The sequence below is a fragment of the Colletotrichum scovillei genome, assembly GCF_011075155.1.
Source record: "Colletotrichum scovillei strain TJNH1 chromosome Unknown Contig00001, whole genome shotgun sequence".
In the NCBI taxonomy this organism is placed as follows: Eukaryota; Fungi; Ascomycota; class Sordariomycetes; order Glomerellales; family Glomerellaceae; genus Colletotrichum; species Colletotrichum scovillei.
In genome coordinates, this window is record NW_023336259.1 from 2,530,251 (window position 1) to 2,551,582 (window position 21,332).

At 53.1% G+C, this 21,332-nt stretch overlaps 2 protein-coding genes across 2 annotated transcripts; one reads left to right on the plus strand and one right to left on the minus strand.

Annotated features, from left to right (window-relative positions):
* Positions 1-450: 450 nt before the first annotated feature.
* On the minus strand, positions 451-4,285 carry HER10_EVM0007331 (nuclear migration protein). The gene is made up of 2 exons (XM_035476890.1): positions 1,664-4,285; positions 451-1,614 (listed from the first exon to the last, which is right to left on the minus strand). The coding sequence occupies exons 1-2, from the start codon at positions 3,963-3,965 to the stop codon at positions 545-547; spliced, it is 3,372 nt and encodes a 1,123-aa protein (XP_035338546.1). The 5' UTR covers positions 3,966-4,285; the 3' UTR covers positions 451-544.
* Positions 4,286-15,166: 10,881 nt separating this feature from the next.
* On the plus strand, positions 15,167-16,180 carry HER10_EVM0013325 (haloacid dehalogenase; the record flags this gene model as incomplete). The annotated part of the gene is made up of 1 exon (XM_035482687.1): positions 15,167-16,180. The coding sequence occupies exon 1, from the start codon at positions 15,338-15,340 to the stop codon at positions 16,178-16,180; it is 843 nt and encodes a 280-aa protein (XP_035339097.1). The 5' UTR covers positions 15,167-15,337.
* Between the last annotated feature and the right edge of the window lie 5,152 nt (positions 16,181-21,332).

A 21,332-nucleotide genomic window follows, 5' to 3' on the forward strand; every position in this document is an offset into this window, starting at 1 on the left:
CGGGGTCGGTGCGTGCCCCCGGAGAGCGGCCCGTAATTCGACTTCGCCCGAGCACCACTCGCTCGGCGAACGGCCGCCAGGAAGCAGACTTTCTCACTCGTCAGGTTTTCAGGCATCACAACCAAGCTTGCTTCACCATCAGGATCGAACATTAAATTTAACAGTTTTTGATTGACTAGCCGTCTGTCCTGAAGGACCTATCTACACTACCAAAGGTAAAATCAACACCACATTGCTGACTACCTTGCCTACATCGTACATCCCCAACAGCATCTGAGACCATCAGAGCCTGCGGCCCTCTGGCCAAACCAGGCATGATGACATCTCCTTAGCCTGCCGACGGCAGCCATCGCCTTTCTATCCTACCAACTCCGTCCACAAGGTGGCACAGGGGTCTAGTTCTGTTTCGCCACCCCACACCTTGATTACACATGAGAAATAGTACACAATGGGTATCGTATCGAATGAATGCAATCCCGCGCGCTCCGGCTGATCCAAACCTTTCGCGACAAGGGACAATGTAATGGACTTGACCGCTTCTCACCTAGAAGCCTTTGAAAGGGTCATCTCGGAAGTAGTCATCTTCCACGGTCGCTCGGCTACTGCCATGGTAGCCGTCTGTGCCGCGCGTACCGCGAGAGCTATAGCTGTCACGGTGACGGCTACGACTCTGCCGTCTTCGAAGCTCTTTGCTGCGCCTACGAGCCCGGTATCCGTATTCCTCGTACTCGTCAGGGTCTCTGTCAAAGCCTGAGTGGGCTAACGGGCTGATGAAGGCCTCCATGCGCACGGTACCAATGGCATCAAAGAAGTTGGCACCTGGGGGTCTTGAAGAGGCTTCCGACGTCCGCTGAGAGCCGGCGGTACTCATACCCCAACTCTGCCTGCTTGAGCCTTGAGATGGCTGGGACTGGTAGATATCAGATGAGCCGGCAGTGCCAACGCTGTTGCCAGCATTGCTGTTGGTGTAGCTGTGCTGTCCAACGCTGCCTGGCCCGGAAAATCCACGGAAAGACAGCGGAGGCGGGACGTGACCTCCGGTATTGCTTCGCTTCCGTCCGTGGACCGCGTTCTGATTCGAGCGCTCTGTGAACCGAGGGATGAATGGGGGTTCCGCTGCGTCTCCAGATCGCTCACGTTGATGGTTGTTATTGTTGTTGTTGCTGCTGCTATTGTTATTGATCGGCATGGGCGGGAATGCCTCCGTTTGTTTGTAGCCAGAGGCGTCGCCTGTCCTGGAAGAGGGGATGCTAGGAATGCTGGGCACACTTGGAATACTTCGCGGTCCGGGATTCTTCATCGAGGGGGCCTTGCTCTTTGTCAGTCGAATGGAATCACGAATGCCAGGTCGCCTGGTAGGTTGCGGTGGTTCAAAGTCCGGTACCGTGGTTGGTTTCGCAGGTTGGGGAGCAGCGACGATTTCAGGGATTGCTTGGGTCGAGTGTGCCAGGAATGAAAGCGCCGTCAGCCATACGTAGTGCCTCTCAGAAGACGTAGCCGTAAACTTCAACGCTCTTTGCGGAGTCAATATGAGAATCGAACGGTTGAAAACTGCACCCTGGTTCTTCGGGGCGGGGTTGTCATCCTTCACATCAAGTACAGACTGAATGGTCACTGCTTCACGTTAGTCAAGGCTTGCGCTAAGTCAAGATAGGGTACTTACGTTTCCGACCAGTCTTACCCATGAGGGCACTGCCAGATGAAGGTTGCTTGCTGCTCCAGAGAATAGCTCTCTCATAGGGAGCCAGCCAAACCCATCGCTTGTGGCGGTCGTTGCTTGAGTCGTCCTTGCTGTTATCGGGCACGCCAAATGACTTGCGTCTCCTGACGTACTTGAACATCCATTCACCGACCATGGTCTGCGCAATGGCATCGACGACGCCCGTGGCTTGCGAGGCGCCGTTGGATGCACCACCGACAGAGTTGACATCGGTGGTAGCCGTCTGTGCCGTTGTTGTCGACAGCCTGGACTTGTGGGACCGGTAGTTGGAACTGGTGTCGTACCGAGGGCTGGTGATGTCGTTGTACGGAAGAGGAGGCAAGCTGGGGCTCTCCGGCGCTTCGGTCGTCTCCGAGAAGGGCGGCGGGGACCTACTTTGCTTCCGATTTCTCTGGTTACGAGGAAGGGCCGCAGCTGATCGCACCTTACGTATACTGTTGGCGCGATGGATGCTGCCGGCACGGTAGTGATTACGGCCCATGCCTCGGCGATGCCACGGTGCGTCCATCTTCGTTGGGCTTCGTTGGCCATCGCTCGGAGCGCTGGCACTGAATGGCGGTCGCCGAGAGCTAGCTCTGGTAGGAATGGGGAAAGGAGGGTCGGGAGCGCGAGACTCTGGAACGCTCGGGCTTCTAGGACGGCCTTGGTGGCTGGCAATCCCGCTCTGGATCATAGCAGCCTTCCGCATGACGTTCTTGCCCGAAGGTCCCGCGGTAGACTTCTCATACCCGCGGGTCGTAGGCTTGGCAGACTGCCTCTTGGGTGCTTCTCTGCTTTCCATATTTCCTCCATAACTCTCGCTTGCGAGGCGCATGGAGTTCCTGCTATGGGCTGACCTCTTCGTTTGTTCCGGTGATGTAAAGGTACTGACAGATGTGCGGTTGGAGGCTCGGGAGTCCGTCATTCTCATGCCAGGGGCGGAAAGGGCGGTTCGGTACTCAGAGTCGCTCACATCAGCATCAAATTCGTCCACCTCATCGGAGCTCTGGGCATCTTGGAAGCCGGCGAACAGACTGCTGATGCGGTGTGGTCGTCTCATAGGCGCGCCTTCTCTCGAAAGTGGCCCGTCATCATTGTTACCAGGGTATGCGTCGCGGGTTTGCTCGCCAAAGACTGGCGAGACCGGCGGTGACGAAGGCATATCCGATAGGCTGCGCTTCGTAGCGAGTCTTCGAGGATTTCGTGGTGGTAGATGTCCCGGCACTGGAGTAAAATGGCGCGGGTCATCACTCGTCACGGCCGTAGCGATACCGACGCTGGGCGATGAGGGCCTGGACGTGATAGCTGAGGGGCGCAGGTGGACAGGTAATGTCGCCAGCCTCTTATCAGAAAGGATTTCTTCAGTCTGAACAGCAGTGGATTTCGTGGGAGCCGAGGAAATAATGGATACTTGGCATCCAAAGTCTTTGACGTATTGTGGAAGCCGGTGTTCGCGTGGTGTAGTCGGACGACTCGTTGGCGGGATGATACTGATGGATGGAATGGTCAATTCTTGCACTGGCCGCAGAACGGGAGGTGTCTGAGGCCTCTCCACCGGTTTGTCGGTCTGAGTCGAGGATGAAACCATCACCACGGGCGGAGTTTCCGGAGGAGGCGGGGTGGAAGATCTGTAGGGGGACTTTGGCGTCTTCGGGGGGCTCAAAGGCTCCTCGACAGTCTGAGAACCAGCAGAGACCATGTGGTTGAAAGGACGCGGCTCGATCGACAGTGGTCGGTTGACGTGAACTCGCTTCCGTCGTTGATTGGCCTCGACTTCCCACTCGCCTCTTGGGGAGGCCTCGACTTCGGTGAGCTTTTCGATCTTGGCAGCCGGTTCCGGTGTCGAAGGCTTCACAGGCTCCATCTTTGGTGATGGAGGAGGTGAGAATTGAATTCCGGTGTCGGTGTAGCTGACCTTGGGAGCGGGCCGCGGTGGAGGCGGCATCAGATCCTCGTCGTTCTCTTGAATCCCGTCTTCCAGGGCCTCCAGGACGGGCTGGTTCATCCAAAGTCTACCTCTCGTAACGCTTCCAGGACGCTGGGGGCTCTCCATGCTTTGTTGTCGTCGGTGAATCTTGGACAGAATGCTGTCGCGGCTGAATGTTCGTGTGTGGCGATAGTTGGACATGGCGCTCTCGCGTCCGCCGTCGTCAGTCTGCCAGTCGTCGTCACCATCGAGGTTGAGTTCGTCCGCCAGTGAGTTTCCATTGAAGACCTTGCCGGGGCTCTGTTGCATGGAAAATCGGACGCTATTAGTCAGGCTCATAGTCCTTACACTTCCCGCGTCGTTTTGATCCTCTGTCTCGCTGTCATTACCGTTGCCGTTAACTTGTGCAGCCTGGTAGGCGGCGACCTCGTCTATCACCACCTTCAAGCGGCTCTCGGCGACGTGGACTCTACGCTCATACTTGCGCTTCTCTTCCTCCCAAGAGTCCTTGTCCTGAGCCCAAAGGTCGTGAACCCTCTGAGAGTCTTCTTCCTGACTTCGGATCTTCTTCTGGGCGGATTCGAGTCTCTTTCTCGTTTCCGTGATGGAATCGACGGCCTCATCCCTCTCACGGGCCAGCTCACCCAGTGCTGATGAGGTACCACCTTCTAGAAGGGCTAGTTGACGCTGAAGGGAGCGACTTTGTTTTGTTGTGGTGGCTACTGTCTCTTGAAGTGTCTCCTGCTCCTGGCGGGAGGCGTGCAAGGATACTTCTAGGTTCTCGATAAGCTTCGCCTTTTCTTCCTGATCTCGCCTCAAGTTCAGGATCTCGGCTACGAGATTGGCGTGTAAGGTTGGAGTGAAACGACGTGGGTCGAGAACGCTGATGCCATCGTCGTTGGTCATATTTCTGGATGAACGTTTAGAGCCCTTGTCGTTCTGTGGGACGGGAGGAGGCGAAGGGCTCTTCTTCCCGTTCGGCGGGGTGACGGAGCGTCGGGATTTCCTCGAGCTTCGTGATGGTGTTCTGTAAGGCGTGTCCTGTGGTGTTGGCAACGCCGTCACGGCAGCGTTGCCTTTGGACTCATCCTCGGTCTCCCAAACAGCCATCTTGACTCACTGGAGACAAAGAAAGACTCGCAGTGAGTTGTCAAGGGCGCAACGGTTCTCAATTGAACCCCTCAAAAAAGAAGTGTAAGCATGCAGGTTATGGTCGGTTGGCTTACAGCGAGCAAATGTGCTTGGATCGCCAGCCGTTTCGGGGAAAATCAAATGTAGGGGATCAAAGCACACAGCTGAGCCCAGGGATCCTTGCTGCCGGTGGAAATGACAGGCGCCAGAGGAGCAGTCTGACCGCGCAATCACTGGTGCATTGACGCTATTCAACCCCCACTGACTCTTGGTTAGTGTTCGATGCTACGGGAGAGGCACATTGGAGGAGCGCGAGGCCGAGGCCTACGGCAAGGAATATGCATGAAATGTTCTTGGTGAAACTTACGATGCGATGTTGCTGCTGTTGCTGCGTCGCGGGCGCAGCAAGGTGATGTCAAATAAGACAGTGGTGATATGCTATGGGCAACAGCCCAAACAAGCAAAAAGATGAAAAGAAACAGAGCGATAAAAAGGAGTGGTTCGCTCGAGTGGCCGTTTCTGGACAGCCCAGACACGAGTTAGCATGAAGTTATCCGGGGCCGAGGTGGTATAATTGGCGTATATGAGCCGGGGAGGGATGTTCGGGAACGGTTTTGGATGGGCTCCCACCTTAAGAACTGGGATATATAGGTAGTAAATCCAGGTATGAAACTGACTGGCTTTCGAAGCCAGGAATCAACGTCGCAAAGAGAAAAGGAGAGACTGAGTAAGGCGCGGCAGTCGCAAGAACAGATGACAAGCCCAAAGTCGCAATGAGGTCAAGAGCCGTTCTAAGTCGACATGACGTTGTAAATTGACTTTGGTGAAAGGTCGAAATGGAATGCGACTCCGGATAGGATGAGCGGCAACCAGAGGCGAAAGAGAGAAAAAAGGAGCAGGAAGGATTGGCGTATGTACAAGGCTCGAGCAATGTACTAATTATATGATGTAAACAGGCGAGACGTTGGGAGAAGAAACGTCGGTCGGGCAGAGGCGCGGACGAGAAAGGCGTGAAGTGTGTAGGCTTATTTCGCGGTTCTGGTGGGGGAGATTTTGTGGTTAGCATCTTGTCCCGGACCTCCCTCCTTCTTTTCCTTCTAAGGCTGCTTCTCCCGCTGCGATCGGCCACACCAACAACAAACGGACTGAGACATATGGGAGGCTTACCCGACGGGAGGTGTAATGGACGGTCGATAGTTTGTCGGGAGGTTTTGGAAACAAGTCGAGGGTAGAAAAGCAACGGCGTACCGGTTGGTTCGAGACAGAGTGACAGTGACAAAAGGAACAAGGCAAGTTTAAGGACGGTGGACGAGTGTAAGGATAAATGTACAACTGCCAACAGCTAAGTGGCAAGTCGAAATAGATGGGCGCGAGGATCGGTTGCGCAGGTGGTAGGACGTGTATCCCAACAAGACGGGGTGACAGAATAGAACGGCTGCTGCATCCGAGGCCAATGGGCGTGACAATGGCGGCACCTGAAGATCGGGCTGGAGGAGAAGGAGAGAAGAAAGCCGTGAGAAGGCGAGGCGAGTCGAGAAAGAGACAAGGCAAGGCAAGGCAAGGCGCAAGGCGAAAAGAAACAGAGTGAAGAAGCCGGGTGCGAGGCGCCAGACTATTCTGTCAATTCGAGCACGGGACAGGCTGAGATGGGATGGAAATAAATGGGACGGGCAAGGGTTAGGAGCATGGGAAGAACAGCACTAAGGTAGGTAGGGTAGAAGCCGGGGGTGGGAGGTATCCGTACACTACGGAGAGACGAGGAGGAGAAGCATCAAAGTGGGCATCGAGACCATCACAGTGGTAGTGCAGCGGATGCAGCAGCGGGAAGCCGCGAGGGACAGTCTGGATGGTCGATGGAGACAGAGAGAAAAGATGGTGGTCCATGACGGCTTGCCGTGTGTACGGAGTATTGCGTAGGATTCGACTTGGCGAATGCAACGAGACGAGCCATCAGAAGCTAATCATTGTCGTGCAGTAGACGGGCAACGTGCTAGATGCATGTACAGGGCAGATGGATGAGTGTACACATACGTGGACGAATGCTGTGATGTGAACTTGTGAAGTGTATTATTAGTGTGTTGCTGGGTGTGCTTGTTGTAAGCCACGGGCAGGAAGCTGCAGTGTTGTGATGGGATCATGATCATGAATTGAGGTGGGAAAGGCCGGGTCCCTGGTCAGTTGAATGAGATTAGCTAGATTGGGGTGGGATGGAATACGTATTGGTCAACGTCCACGAGGGGATCTGTAGGTAGCGATCATGGCTATGATTGGGAAGCGAACCCAGTAATCAAATCAATCCAGATGGGAGGAGACGAAGCACCAGGGCCAGGCGACGCCGGATGACATGGGCGTAAATTAGCCAGGCACGCACGACGCGGCCAACGGTCCAGCCACGAGACTTCTGAGACCAAAAGTATCTGTATCTGTACGATGTATCCGTAAGATAAGTTAAGAGGTCACTTTCATCTTGCTCTTTCCAAGTTCCGAGTTTTAGTTTTTGAAGAAAAGTTAGGAACATCAAGCCCATGGAACACGCGCGCAACATGCTTCTTTTTTGTACCTATGTAGGTAGGTAGTACCGGAGTAAGGTATAGGAGTACATTGAAGTAATGCTCCGAGTCCTCTTTGCTGCGTATTGTCGCTTACGGACCGCGGTTGATGGCGCCGTTACATCTCTCGTCCAAAACAGATGGCACTTGCAGCCGCGTCTTTGATTATGGGCTTCAAATGAGATGATGAGTCGGAATCCGGCTTGTCCTCGCCCCGTCGCCCCCTCTCGGGTCTCCTCTGGGGTCTCCTCTCTGCGTTACTTGTTCTTATTGTTCAATCAACTTCAATATCTTCTCCTCTCGGTTCATCCATGCGGCCGGACTTGGCTCTCATCGAAAACACCACGAGAGTTCGATATTTTCTTTGGTCTTGCGATTCAGCAAGCCACCGGTCCCGAACCCAAAGAAAGGAGTTGGCAGAAGAAAGGAGATTGCAGCGAGAGAAAAACTCGCAACGGCGTTGGACGGCGCTAGCTGCCCACCACTTGCGTCTGCCCGCTACAGAAGACGGAGAATTCTCGAGGCAAGCACGCAAGGTACCGAACACTTCGCACTCACTGCCTTTTTTTTTGTCATGTCCACGCGCTAGAGCAGTCGAGACTGAGCACGAAGTACTGTGTACCGGCCAGAGTCATGTAAAGACGATCATTGGGGATAAGAAGAAACCAGCCTGGAAAGGGTCCTTGACAAACATCATCGACACCGTCCATGATTGGGCCACTCCTGCCGATTGGGTCGATTGGTGGGAAGCCACGCTGTACTTGGAGAGATTTGCGCTCGCTGGGCAGCAATGAAGCAGTAGTCACATACATTTAGTACAAGGTCCGGACTGCGGGAAGAGGAACCGGCGACCGTTACTCGACATTTCCGACACGTGGGATGGTTGTTTATTGTCTTGCTTTCTTTTTCTTCTCATGTCGACCGAGAAAATCAGCACTTGATCATGCTCTGCCTCGTCTCATTTGCCAATTGCACGCTGCAAAGCGGAAAGAGGCAGATGAAGGAAAGATACGTACCGCCATCAACATCTACCTTAAGGAGGTAGGTCGAGTAAGGTAGCTCTTATGTACTCGACTGTGCCAAGTTCAGCTCTCCACAATTTACAGTGAGAGGCCAGGAACCCATCGCGAACTCGACGGAGGTTTCCACGATCCGCAACGCAAGCTAGGTAACAAAGTAGAGATACGTGAGTGATGAGAAACAAATCACCCGGATGAAACGACGCCAGAGGGGATGAACCTAGATTGCGAATCGGTGGTCGCGATCTCGAGGCAGGCAATCCATCAGGCCAGGCCGGGATGGTATTTTTCTGGCGCTTCTCAATCTCAGAAGCTGCTCCATCGGCTGGAAGTTTGGAACTTGGGGGCCCTGGCCAGTCTGGCGCTTTCCTGCGCTCCAACAGGAAGGATTCAAAGACATCCGGGAAGGCACAACCGGGGATTCCTTTACTTTCCTCAGTTGGGACCTACCGGAATCCCCGCTAACGCCCTTTGGGGAGCCACGAGTGGGGACAGCTTTTGCAGTAAGCCATTTGGGCAGGAAAGAACGCTAGACATGGGAGCTCTTTCCAGGGCCCAGGGGTCACTCCCAGGAGAACTCACAAGGTACGTACTCGCCCAAGGTCCCCAGCGTTCTAAACTCTTGGTCTCCTCTCCCACCAACCCGTCTCTCCCAAGGCTCCTCTTCACCTTGAATCCTGCCCAGCTCCAAGCCTCCAACAACATCACCGTCGAATGGGAACCTCTCCAACATGAAGCCCGCAATTTCCTGCCTGCGCAGATCGCACTTCTCATCACCCGCCGTCACTCGCCGTTATCGTATCGTAGCTTCTCCTCCCGTCATCTCTTTTCTGGCTTGCGGCCTGTCTTCGTGTCAGACCTTTGCCCTCTCCCCCGGCCGTCACTGCCTCCGCAGCGCCTCTTGTTGATCCCGGCGCAATACTGGCTGGCGTCGTGCAAGTCTCGAGTAAACCAGCTCGAGGTCAGCCAAATTTGCCCTTCAGCCTCTCAAGACTTGTGACATCCCACCTGCACTCCACATGTGCAACCTTGCATAGGCTGATGAACCTCTTCGACAACAGCTTACAGTTCCAGCCACAGCGACTCACACATATCTCGCCCTGCGCAATACCGTTTATGTTCTTGATTCGCCATAAAAGAATGGCACGAGGCGGCCTCTCGTGTCAAAATGTCTCGAGGTCGTATCGTCTCCTTTCTTTTTCTCGATACATTGACAATGTTGTCGTTCCCCGCTACCTCATTTACTCCCGGTCATTCGTCCCAAGAATCGCAACGTCAGGGGCCCTAGACTGAATCGCTTGACAGCAGGACCCTCGGGCCTGTCAATCTCTGGCGGAGGCTGTAGCCCACAAAGATGTGCCGATTGTCAATCCTCCAAAGGGACTGTGCACAAGAGGCCCCTGCTGTGCCCAAACGCAGCATCTTGAAAGTTGAACATCCATCACTGATCAAGGGCCCCCAATCAATAACCTTCGGCTCCCTCACCTCCTCGAACTGCCGGTTCCCGTAAGCCGTACCTTGCAGAGAGGTCAGAGCTTTCGTTGTATCCGTATCGATGCCACGGCAAGATAAATCAAGCCAATCGATTCAATCGCTGTCTGAACTAAAACACACTGGGTTCCTTTCGATTTGCTTCTCTTGACCCGAAGGCGCCGAGGCTTGGTTCAAGACCCGGTATCAGAACTACGGAGTACATCAACCTCATACACCTCAGACTACCTACCGGTAACGTTTGTCACGTTCCGTTCAACATGCCACGACTGTCACGGGCACGCCGATCAAGTAGGAAGGAGCTGCGAGCCTACGACGAGGCAATTTTTGACACGAGGTCTATCGGACAGTCTACACCATGACGAGAGAGGAATCGTTATGCGGCAGGCATTAGATGCAAGTCAAAGGCACAGTCACAGGCACGGAATCACGGCGGAGGCTGTTGGACGTTGAATCTAGGCCCGCATTACAATCTGTAGTCGCACTCGCACGCTGCAGGCTGCGCCGCTGGCCCGCTCTGCAGTCCAAGGCTTCGCAATACCAGGAAACCGGCCTTGCTCACGTTTTCACAATCAATAACCATCAAACGGACATTACCCCCTCACCCCGCGAGCAGAGACATTCTCGACTTCGGCCATTGGCCCCTTTCGTGGTGGCTCCTCCGACGTAGCATAAGCCTCCCGATATCACCGCGGGATACGGATCTCATCAATTGTTCGCAAGACTGAAGAGCTCCCCCATTCATTCTCGATGAGGTTGTCGGCCTTCATCTTCTAGCTTATGCGTTGCGGCTACAGAGGATTGATCATACCCTTGCGCATCCATTGGCCTCAACTTCTCGTCTTCGAATCCACAAGCTACACAGTAAGCTCCAAGAGTCAGTCGCAGAAATTTTGGCGCCATGCGCAGCTCCCAGGCGTCCCAAAAGTGCGGAATGCGGCTCGATATCCGAATTCATCTCTGGGTCACTCACGACGTGCCTTGAGGCTTTGATGACCCCCTTTCCCAACAAGGAGACCAAGACCGTGCAAACCAGATTGCATCCCCAGCCTATACAGCCCTGCAAGTACACCACTCGGCAGGCTTGTAAGCCTCCGGCGCCGACGCATCGGTTCGCGCCCCCTCCCAACAATCTCTGGTACGAATCCGCTCAAATTCTATGCACTAAGCAGATTCGGAATCGGCGTCTATAACCTGTAGGGGCTCTTATCATGAAGGATATCCGGATAGCATGGCTTTCCCCTCACGAACCGTCAAGGTCCCCGGTCTCCATTTGATGGCCGCCTTCTCGTCAGCATCGGACCTTCGTCCGATCCCGCGATGTTCTGGTTCCGCCGCTGCCGTTCGCCAAGGAGACACCAATCCTCTGATCCTCATAGCACCAACAGACGAGCAAGGTTCCGAAGAAGCAATATCTTGTGCGACTCTACGAGAGGCTGGCGCTAATAGGCCAGCCGGCCAATTCAGTCGGCTTGGTGTCAGCTCGGATGTTTTGGAATGCCCTCCCGGCGCGCCCAACTCTCAAGTCCCAACTCAATTCAGGGTTCTGCTTCTCCAAAAACCAGGCACAGGGAACAAGCATTCTGCAAATTGCGCGAGCACCTCTAACGACAGCAAACATTGCGGAGGGTGGGGATGATCCTCTCAACTCCATGTGCGGCGTGTTCGTAGAGCAAACACGCAGCTTCAAGTTATCACGCATTCTCTTCATCCGGATGTCTTCCCCGGTCTCGCTGCTCGCTGCAATATCGTAGTACTGTGCGTCGTGGCTTTCCATACCCATGGCCACGAACCAACACGCAGGATCTGCGGCGCTGCTGGGTGGGACGAGCGCGATGTCTCCTTGAGAAACGACGGTTCGTGACTTAATGACACCAAGCTTCTAAGGCTGCAACGAGCCATTTGACTTTGAAGATATTGGGCACAATGCCACAAGACCCGCTGCGAAATGGACCAAACTGCCGGTTATTAGTCAACAAACCAGGGCCGAAGAGCAATTTGTCTTGGTGCTAGTGCCCGGCCCGTCTCCTAGCCACTGCCACCATCGATCTTTTTGGAACGACTAAACGCCACCCGCAGTCCTGATATTTGGGAGAAAATGGCAGAGGCATTTGAACATGACATCGACCATTTCCGCAGCCTCATCAGCCGGGAGGACGTGGGATAGCATACCGTCAACGACGCCACGTTGAACTCTCTTTGCCGTCGGGGTCAAGCCATACCAACTTCAGTAACGTCTGGCCCCCGTTCTCAAAGTAAAGCGGAGCATATGCAGCTGTATCACAACCGTTTGTGACAAGCCCCAGCGAACGCACAATTGCTTAACGTGAGCATTTCTTAATGCAGCTGCAGGGAATTCAATCTTCCGCACACGAATGACATGCGTCTCTATGCAACAGTAGACCAGGTCTTTTGTAGAGCGCGAAATCATGAGGGGAGAAAACAGGATCGGTATGATTGCAAGGTTATACTTTAGGCGACCGTCGAACACGGCGCAAAACTCAATTCAGAGTTCCAGACTCACAGGTTGGCAAAATCTAGATCCCCCACAAATGGGAGTCGAGAATTCACTGCCGCCACGCAAAAGAAGATGCCGCCGTTTATTCAGATACGCTTGGGAAACGTGAGGAGGCACAAGAGGTTGCGTCAGCGAAACATATTCGCTCTCGCCCCATCACTGTACACAGTAGTATCATCACGCACCCGCGTCATACGAGGCAGTCAAAAACTTTGCGCAAAAGATGGAGAGGTCATTTCCCGTAGCTTCCCAAAGCAGCCTCATCTCTTGACCAACCATGTTCGTCCCCATCAGTGATCCATTTCATTTTCTTCTGCCAAAACATCATTTGGCCGGGAATTTCTGACATTGTTTCTACTATTTGGGACGGCTCTGCCACGTGGGCAACGCAATCCGCAACACATCGTCTTTTGGCTATCCGTCCGGACTAACTATTAGTGCTAGATATTTAGCTCACTCGAATCAAAAGCATGGGGAACTGAACGCCGCGTGCATCTGCGGGAGGGCAGACGTGTTCTGCCACAACCAAGATTTCCCCTTGGTCTTTCGTCTGAGCACTCAGCAGCCACGAACGCCGTCAGTGCGCGCATTTGGCAACTCATTCCGCCACTGCCCCTGGTCCTTGGGGACCCCGCCTGACGGCAAATATCCGGGGGCCGGCGAGGTCGGCGTGTTGCACTGCAATATTACGACGGTGTGCCAAACAACATACCTCGACAGGCTCCATCATCGGCGAGGCACACCGAGATGAACGAAGGCGTGGTGTCTTGACCATATGAGATACACTACAAGTGAGGCTGCCCAATCCTCAGTGTCGTTGAACCACTTGACGACTAGGGCGTCCTTCGAAACATCAGCGAATATCGGTTGGCTGTAAGCGAGCGAGGATGAGGGTGGAACAGCATACAAGATGACGAATCATGGCCAGCACTGGAAGTCATCTATGTAGGTGAGCTAATCACGGCAATGGGAAGCCAGAACAGCAGCGGGAGTCCTCCCCGAGCCTGATTTTCGAAGGACGGAGCGGTGATGCCCGAATTTCCGAGGGTCATGGATCAAACATGGTCACTGGGATGCAAGTCCTTCGCCGGTGCTCGATATGCAAGAAGAGCGTTCGGTCTCAGGCTCTATCCGCACTACTGACTCAAACACGGCTGCGCGGTCAAAGGGGTCGAGGCCGGGTTCCGCGTTGCCACGTGAAGAACGAGCCGAGGTCTCAACGGTTGCTTGTTTCCGTCCACGGCCATCCAAGACGATAATGGCACAAAGCAAGAGATTGCAGTTCCATGAATGAGCTTAACAAAAAAGACCGCGACGATGGATGATATGTCTGCTAAGCAGGCTTGGCCTTGAAAGCTCTGGCTTACACACCACAAGACAGAGTCGAAGATTCAGCCTGACCGTTCCCCCGGGTGGAATAAAGACTGCGTACTTTGACCCTGGCGAGATCTTTGCTACTTGACTGGCTAATGCAACATCAGGATATCCAGTGAAGGCATGTCGATTCCTCGCAGACCTGGTTGGGCACACAATGGGGGTCTCCGTCACCCGATCTCGAACATGAACTTCTTCTAGATCCATCGACACGGATTTCACAAGGATACCGCCCGTCTCGCTCGGCATTTCTCACTGTCGCCTAGTCTTTGGGTGTAACACAATCTCCTCACTTACTCGTGTTCCTCCTTTTTCTCTGGGTGCCCCGTCTCTGAGTACCAGGTATCCGTATTTGAGGAAACGAAAATGACTTCACAACAGACCCAGGTCAACAAGGCGCACAGTCGAGGACCTGGCTCTTGGAGATGAGGCTGTCGTTTAACACACACTCGCTCCTATGCTTTCCATCCCGGAAGGAATTGAGCCACGCTATCCACTTGTTTCGGACGTCATCGCGGACATGAAACATGGCCTTTGAAAGAAACGAAGTGGAGGGGAGGCATGCGGTTTGTTTCGTTTAACATGATGAACAGGGGATAGGTCGTTTGGGTAGGCAGGGTGTTGAGCGAACCCGAGATTGGGGCTGCCGGGATATTCGAGATTATTCCCGATCCGCCCGCGGTTGAATTTTCTAGATGTCGTTGTGAATTCAAGATGTTCATACCGTTCTTCAAAGACGTCATGTTAGTGATGATGGCTTCTTCCCCAGTGAGATTGTGTTTTCTTCTTGATGTGCAGAGTGAGATACCCGGAATTAAGTTCGGCTGCGTCGTCGAGATGGTTTGTTTCCGACCGCCCCGTGTAAAGCAGAGAGCGTGACTGTGGGGTTAATAGATCGTATTGCTTCTTCCATGGTTACGTCTACTCTTTTGCTTGTTTATTGCGGAGGCTCAGTGACCATATATATTCGAGATAGATGTGTGGCGGGCGGGCTCTCGGCAGATGTTAAGTGTGACGCACTTCACGGAGCCGTATTGCACCAACATGTACCGCGTTTTATTCTTGATAGAACTACAGACGTATCTTGGCTCATGTTCTCTTGCTTCTTATACTTAAAATTTTGTAGTATTGTTCATTTGAACCACACTTGATGTTCCTGATGAGGTCATTTCCGCGGCCGGCTTCGATCACCGCTGATGATCAGAAAAAAGGGTAGACTTCTAATCCCTTGCGTGCATCTCAGATTACTCAACAGATGGTATGAGGATAACACAAAGCCTCCTGAGGACATGTCTCCAGGTCTGTCTGAGATTCCCCGCCCGCCCGGGCTGTCCGAGCGGGACGTCGTCTTACCGCGGCCCCTCCCGGGTCCGAGAGAACAGGCGGGGTTCGGGATAGATCAGTCAGCAATCCGACCCCGCCTCCAAGGTTGATAGGTGACGACTTCCCCCCTGCACCCTTAATACTACAACAGCTTCCCTTTTCCATGATTTGCTCGAATTCACATATTCCAAGCTTGGTTATTTGAAGCAGACTTCAAGTTTTCGGCAAAAGATATCATCAAACTGAAGAGAACAGTGAAATCGAAAACATCACAGTTTCCAACAGCCAGCTCGAAATAGAGGAAACATGTCCGGCATAGCAGGCGACCTCCCCAACATCAAGGCAGAGAACCTCCGCGACCTCAAGGCGCTGACGTTTGACGTCTTTGGCACGGTCGTGGACTGGCGGTCCTCGGTGGTGGACGAACTCACCTCCCGCGCAAAAGCCAAGCTGGCCTCTGCCACATCCACCAGCGACGACAAGGGCACAAAAGAAAAGCTAGAAAAGCTCGCAACCACAAACTGGCCAACCTTTGCCCAAGAATGGCGAACCTCGTACATGCGCTTCGTGCGCGGCTACGTGCCAGGGCAGACACCCTGGAAAGACATTGACGCGCACCACCACGACAGCCTGGTCGAGCTTTTGGGAACGTGGGGGGTAGAGGGCATGTACTCCCCCGAAGAAATCCGCGAGCTGAGTCTCGTGTGGCACCGTCTCCGGCCGTGGGCGGATTCCGCGGAAGGGTTGCGCAGGTTGGGCGGGAAATACGTCACCTCGACGCTGAGCAACGGGAACAGGACGCTGTTGGGCGATTTGGATACGTTTGGCGGGCTCGGGTTTCGGAAGATTTTGTCGGCGGAGGATTTCAGGGCGTACAAGCCTCATGCGGCGGTGTACGACGGCGCGGTAGAGGTTTTGGTCGAAGGCGGTGGTGGGAAGGCGAGGGAGGTTGCGATGGTGGCTGCGCATTTGGGGGATTTGATGGCTGCTCGGGGACGGGGGATGAGAACTGTGTATGTTGAGAGGCCGGAGGAGGAGGATTGGGAGGTTGGGAGCGAGAGGTATGAGGATGCCAAGGGGTGGGTTGATATTTGGGTTAAGGAGGGGGAGGGCGGGTTTGAGGAGGTTGCGAGGCGGTTGGGTGTTTGAGAGATGATGGTGGTTAGATCACAATATGAAGCGGGATTTAAGCGTATTGTTTGTTGAGGTATTGAGTGTTCGGGTGGTGCTGCTCTCTTCTGTATCATGCATCACGAGGGAGTGGACGCGATGATCAATGATGAATATACGGCACAAGGAGGGTGGTGTTTAGCCCAATTTACCTCGGAAATTCTCAACAGCAGCAAGAAAGGGAAAGTTGCCCAGAAGCCAACGATATTAATAACCAAAGCCCGGGAGCAGATTTACCGGGCTGCAGCTTGTGGGTTCGAATCCCACAGGCGACCCCCTTTTTTCAGCTTTCGCTTTTTATAACTTCTGTTCGGATGTTATACATGCCCTTCGAGGAAATCTGAGACATAACCAAATGCGGTTCGAGGAAGAAGTGTCACCCACTATATGTAACGGATTAGTATCTGCCAAAGGTATTGTCATTAAGCCTAGTAGTATGGCAGTAATACTCGAAGGATATTCTTGTTGAATACAAATCGTGAGAGACTCACTATTGTATACAAAAAGATGCATGCTATGCAAGATGAAGTCCTGTTGTCTTAGATACCAATGAGCCGACGTTATTTGTCCTTTGTCTCGTGGAAACCTCATAAAGGTGGAATCTCGGAGACTACTCTAGTTACTAAGTGGATTCCCTCTTTGGTCTTCTCTTTCTATTCTCAGTGCAAACGTCGCGCGAATGGTTGAGACTTACAGGGTGAGGGCAGTGTCACTACACTCTGCGAAGGCTCTGAGGATCCAGACCGACCATGACATTCTTGATAAGCATTCTCTCAATTAGCCTGAAGTTGACACTTGAGTTCTGCGCGCTGGTGCTCTATCTTCGTGTTCAAAGGAACCGGAGAGCATCGCTGGTGTCGTTAGTGTATTTGTGGACGCGCATTGCGACGCAGAGTTCTGCGATTTCATTCTCCGCGAGGCAGGAGAGCATTTACTACGTTTACTACGGTACCACCGAGAAGAATATATAATCACGGGTGGTGCTCTTGACCAATCTTTCCATGCCATTGATTGGCCTAGTAGTATAGACGAAGGCACCTTGATCGCGTCGTTAAGGTACTTAGGCTAGTCCGAGATCAACTGTGTCTGTGGCTTTGACTTGTCCTGGCCGTACATCATCTACATCTAGGACAGCCCGTATAGCAAAGTCATCACCTTCATACACGTACGCCCTTCTTTTTGTTCTCTTGAGGCGTATTCCTCTGGGATACATCAGGGACAAATGAAGGAAACGCGCGCGGGGATGGGGTCTTCATTGAACATGCTAATATAATTGGATCATGGATCGTCTTGTCGGGACTGGCGAGGATGAAGAACGAAAGGCTGTTCTCAGCTCAATTAAGGAGGTGAATGCCCACCACGCAAGTTTTCTTTGCTGTTGAAATTCAAGCTTCGTAATCGAGGATCTAGATTAAATAGTCTTTTAGTAGTAATACCCAGCCGTATAAACTGCGGCCTGGTATAAGGAGAAGAACACTGTCTAATAGTCTATGTTCAAGATCATTTTGGAAGGTGTGGGTATGGATTGTTGCTGCTTCGACGTATTAAGTAGAAGCTCATGTCACATATCCAGTACCATGGCTTCTCTCTATGGTTTCAATTCTAGCAGTTCTTACAATGAGTTGCAGGACTATGTTTAGTAGGTTCAATTGCAAGACTACAAGCCGGAACTCAGTCCGAATCCCTCCCAAGCATGGTTTCTCCCATCTCCATTTATCACCATCAGTTCAAGTCTTGTTGCAGGCTGGCCAGATGGCATCTTCCTTTGACACTGCAAGTAGTCATCCCGAGGCTGTCATCGTATTGAAAAATAGCTCATTTTCACTTAGACTTCAATCAGTGCTTCTCAAAATTCTGTTCTTAGACCAGATGGTACTTCTTCCCAAATATTATCAGAGTTTCTCAAGCTGCCGCGTGATAATATACACCATGCAGCACCAAAGAATTGACAAAAGACGACGGAGAAAGCCGTCATGAGTGAACGCGGGCCATACTAACTTGGTCAAAGCATACAGAGTACTTCTTCACCCAAGCACCTCTTGATCCATGAACGCTTATGCAAAGAAGCAGCTCTTTCGAATACCGGGATGGCTTGACGTACATCAAGCGGAGTTGCTGCAACTGTCTAAAGCCTGGTCTCTGAAGAGGTCTGATTGAACTGATTCATTTCCGTCTCTGTCAAGCCACCGTAGAGGTCGTTGACCGAAGTCCCAAGCCAGCTCAAGTACCGAAGATTCACTCAAAAAGAGAGACGCTTGATTCGGAGCTGCCGGACGAGGTACACAACAAATTATGCGTCGATGTTGTACTAGTCTGAAACCATGAAGGGAATTACGAAGCACACGTCAACCTTGACAAAGTCGCCAAACTAGAATTTGTTCTTGAACAAGCCGAACTAATGAACAGTCAAATCGCAAAGTCTAATCAGGGTGATGAAACCTCCTAGGCAGCGTTTCTGTGTTATACATACAGTTCGGAAGACTCGACAAGTCGTAGACTCATAGCTCCAAGTCGCCGAACTTCATCCCTCCAACTAACCCCTGAAGTGCTTAACATTGGCCAGAATTTTCACGAACCTACACAATACAATCAAAACAGAGTGGTGGGAGAATTGTGATTCCCAAAGAATCAGCAAAGCTTATACCTCGGAACAAAGCGGACCGAAGCTCCTGGCGCCAAAACATATCCTCAGCCCATCAAACTGAGGATACTGCGGGCCTGATCAAAGCATCACGGTTGTATCACATTAGAACATTATAGTGATCTTCCTTTACCGCAGTGCTGAGACTGACCAGTGAGCTCATGCTCATTCATTGGCAACATATACGCTTCGGCATCAACAATTCCATCGTGTTAGATAGCGAGAGCAATGATCCGTAGTCGATCAAACAGCAAGCCGTCAATATCCGCCTCTCGGCTTCCGGCCCCGAGTCCAGACGGTCCATACCGAATGTTATAGGAGTCTCATTTAATCTTCAACGACTCAGCCGTTCAAGTGGTGAAGTGGAGAAAACCGCTGACCGAACGACACGGCGTCGGCAAACGTTCCCCGTTCCGGCGTAGATTAGATCCAGAATCTCCCCATTTTCCAACACCGGTGTAAGCCCCGTACAACGCTCGTCCAGCTACCTCACCTTCTCCAAAGTCTATCTTCAGCCGTGGGGGCATATCAGCCGTCGCTGCTCCCTCCATCATCGCGTCGCGCGTCGGCCTCACCCGCTCCATCCGTTTCGAGGCGAGGTGCCACACCTCCAAGCGGGCTTGTCCGACGGGCTCTAGGCCACTACCCTCCCCTTCTACATCCTACCACACCACACACACGAATCGAACATGGACCCAGCCAGATTCCCGCGAGACGGTTAACCTCCTACCCCGGCTGCCCCCACGCGGGATGATCGCCTATGGTGCGACCGTCCTCTCGGTGAGGCAGTCGCGGGAGATAAAATACGTAAAGATCTAGATGAAGGGAGAGAGACCAAGTCGAACAGACCTGCCTCGATTTACACGACCTTTGTCATCGTCCACGGACGTCGTCAACAGCCCGAACTAGTTCAAACAGGCAAGATTATGCCGTAACTTTGAGTTCAGCCTAGCAGACCGAGACCCTCGAGCGATTGGCCGTTTCCCCCTCCCAGGGCTGTGAGACGATTCCCAACCTCGCGTTGGTTCCTTGGAGAACATCAGACACTGGGTCGGTATTGTTCGTCCTGGGCTCCCTACTCCACCCTCCCGCCGGAACAGATATGTGATCAATATCTGCCGGACGGTTACGTTTCCCGGTTCGGCTATTGGAGCCATTGGAGAAAAGGGCACAGAGCGAGAGATGTTTGGAACTTTGGGATGGAGAAGGGAACCCGGAAGGGCAAGACAAGTCCTGCAGCAACGGCAGTGGCAGCAGCGCAACAAGCATGGGAAGGGGATGAATGACGACCTTTGGCGTTCATGCCAAGTTGACCCAACGACTCCAACGAGCCGGGGGATAGGGAGATCTTGGAGCAGTTCACCCCTTCTCTGCCACAGGGACGCAAACTTGGCGAACCCGGGGGAAAGCCGTCCCAGGTTTCCCAGCCGTACGTTCGTGATTTCCCCTTCTCTCGCGCCAGCCTCCAGACAGGCCTCCCGTTTGATCCCATCGCCCAGCCGCGTAACTGCTGGCCGCCGGAGCTGAGCCCCGAGAGCGGTGATTGGCAGGCACCGTCCGAGATCCGTAAGAGAGGAACACATGGGGCCAAGTATTAGCAAGGGCCGCCGCCTGCCTCCCTTGCTCCTATCCATGATCCCCCTCCCCCCTCCCCTTCCCTCGCGCGGACGGGGGGAAGACGATAGAAGTCCCGGGAGTTCGATAACTTGGTGGTGGTGGTTGAACTACGAACCCGCGAGAATGCACATCCCGTTCCGCGGGCCCTCTTTCTTCGCAAGTTCGCACCACACGGACCACACCATTGAGGAATTAAAAGTCGCGCCGCATTGAGCGGGCAAGGGTCTTGACTCGGGATCCCTACAAGACCAACGAGCGGTTCCTAGGGTCCCCCATTTGTTACTGCTGCTGCTGCCTATGGGGACTTCAAGAGAGAGCTGTTAGGAGTTAGGACGAAGTGGCTGCGAAGCACCTGCCATATTGGGGAGTTTGAGGAGCAACCATTTTCAATGTTCGGAAAGAGGACGCAAACACAACGTTCCATCCTTACGCGAAGGAATATGCGCAAGAAGGAAGCAATGAAGATTAAGAAGAAGAGAGAAAAACAGCGCAAAAGATTGCGTGCGATACCGACGGCTGGGACTAAGTCACGTTAGGCCCTAGGGTCCAAGATGAACAGTGACAGGGACCAGATTGGGCGATAGGTAGGTCGCAGGGTGACTAGGGAAAGAGGAAATAGACAACAGTCCAAAGGTCTAGATGCCGATCTTCAGTTCTTCTCGCCTGACAATTGCGAGCGCAACTCTTGTACGGAGTACTGCTTGCAACAAGCGTAAACCCCAGAGGAGAGATACTCATCTGCCTCCACTGTATCCGAACGGGTACGAATGCCGTCCAATGCTGATCCGCAGAGTCAAGTACACCGAATACCTGACAACTCTGGAACTTTTCAGAGTGATTTTCCCTTGTCGCACGGGGAACGCAGTCATTATC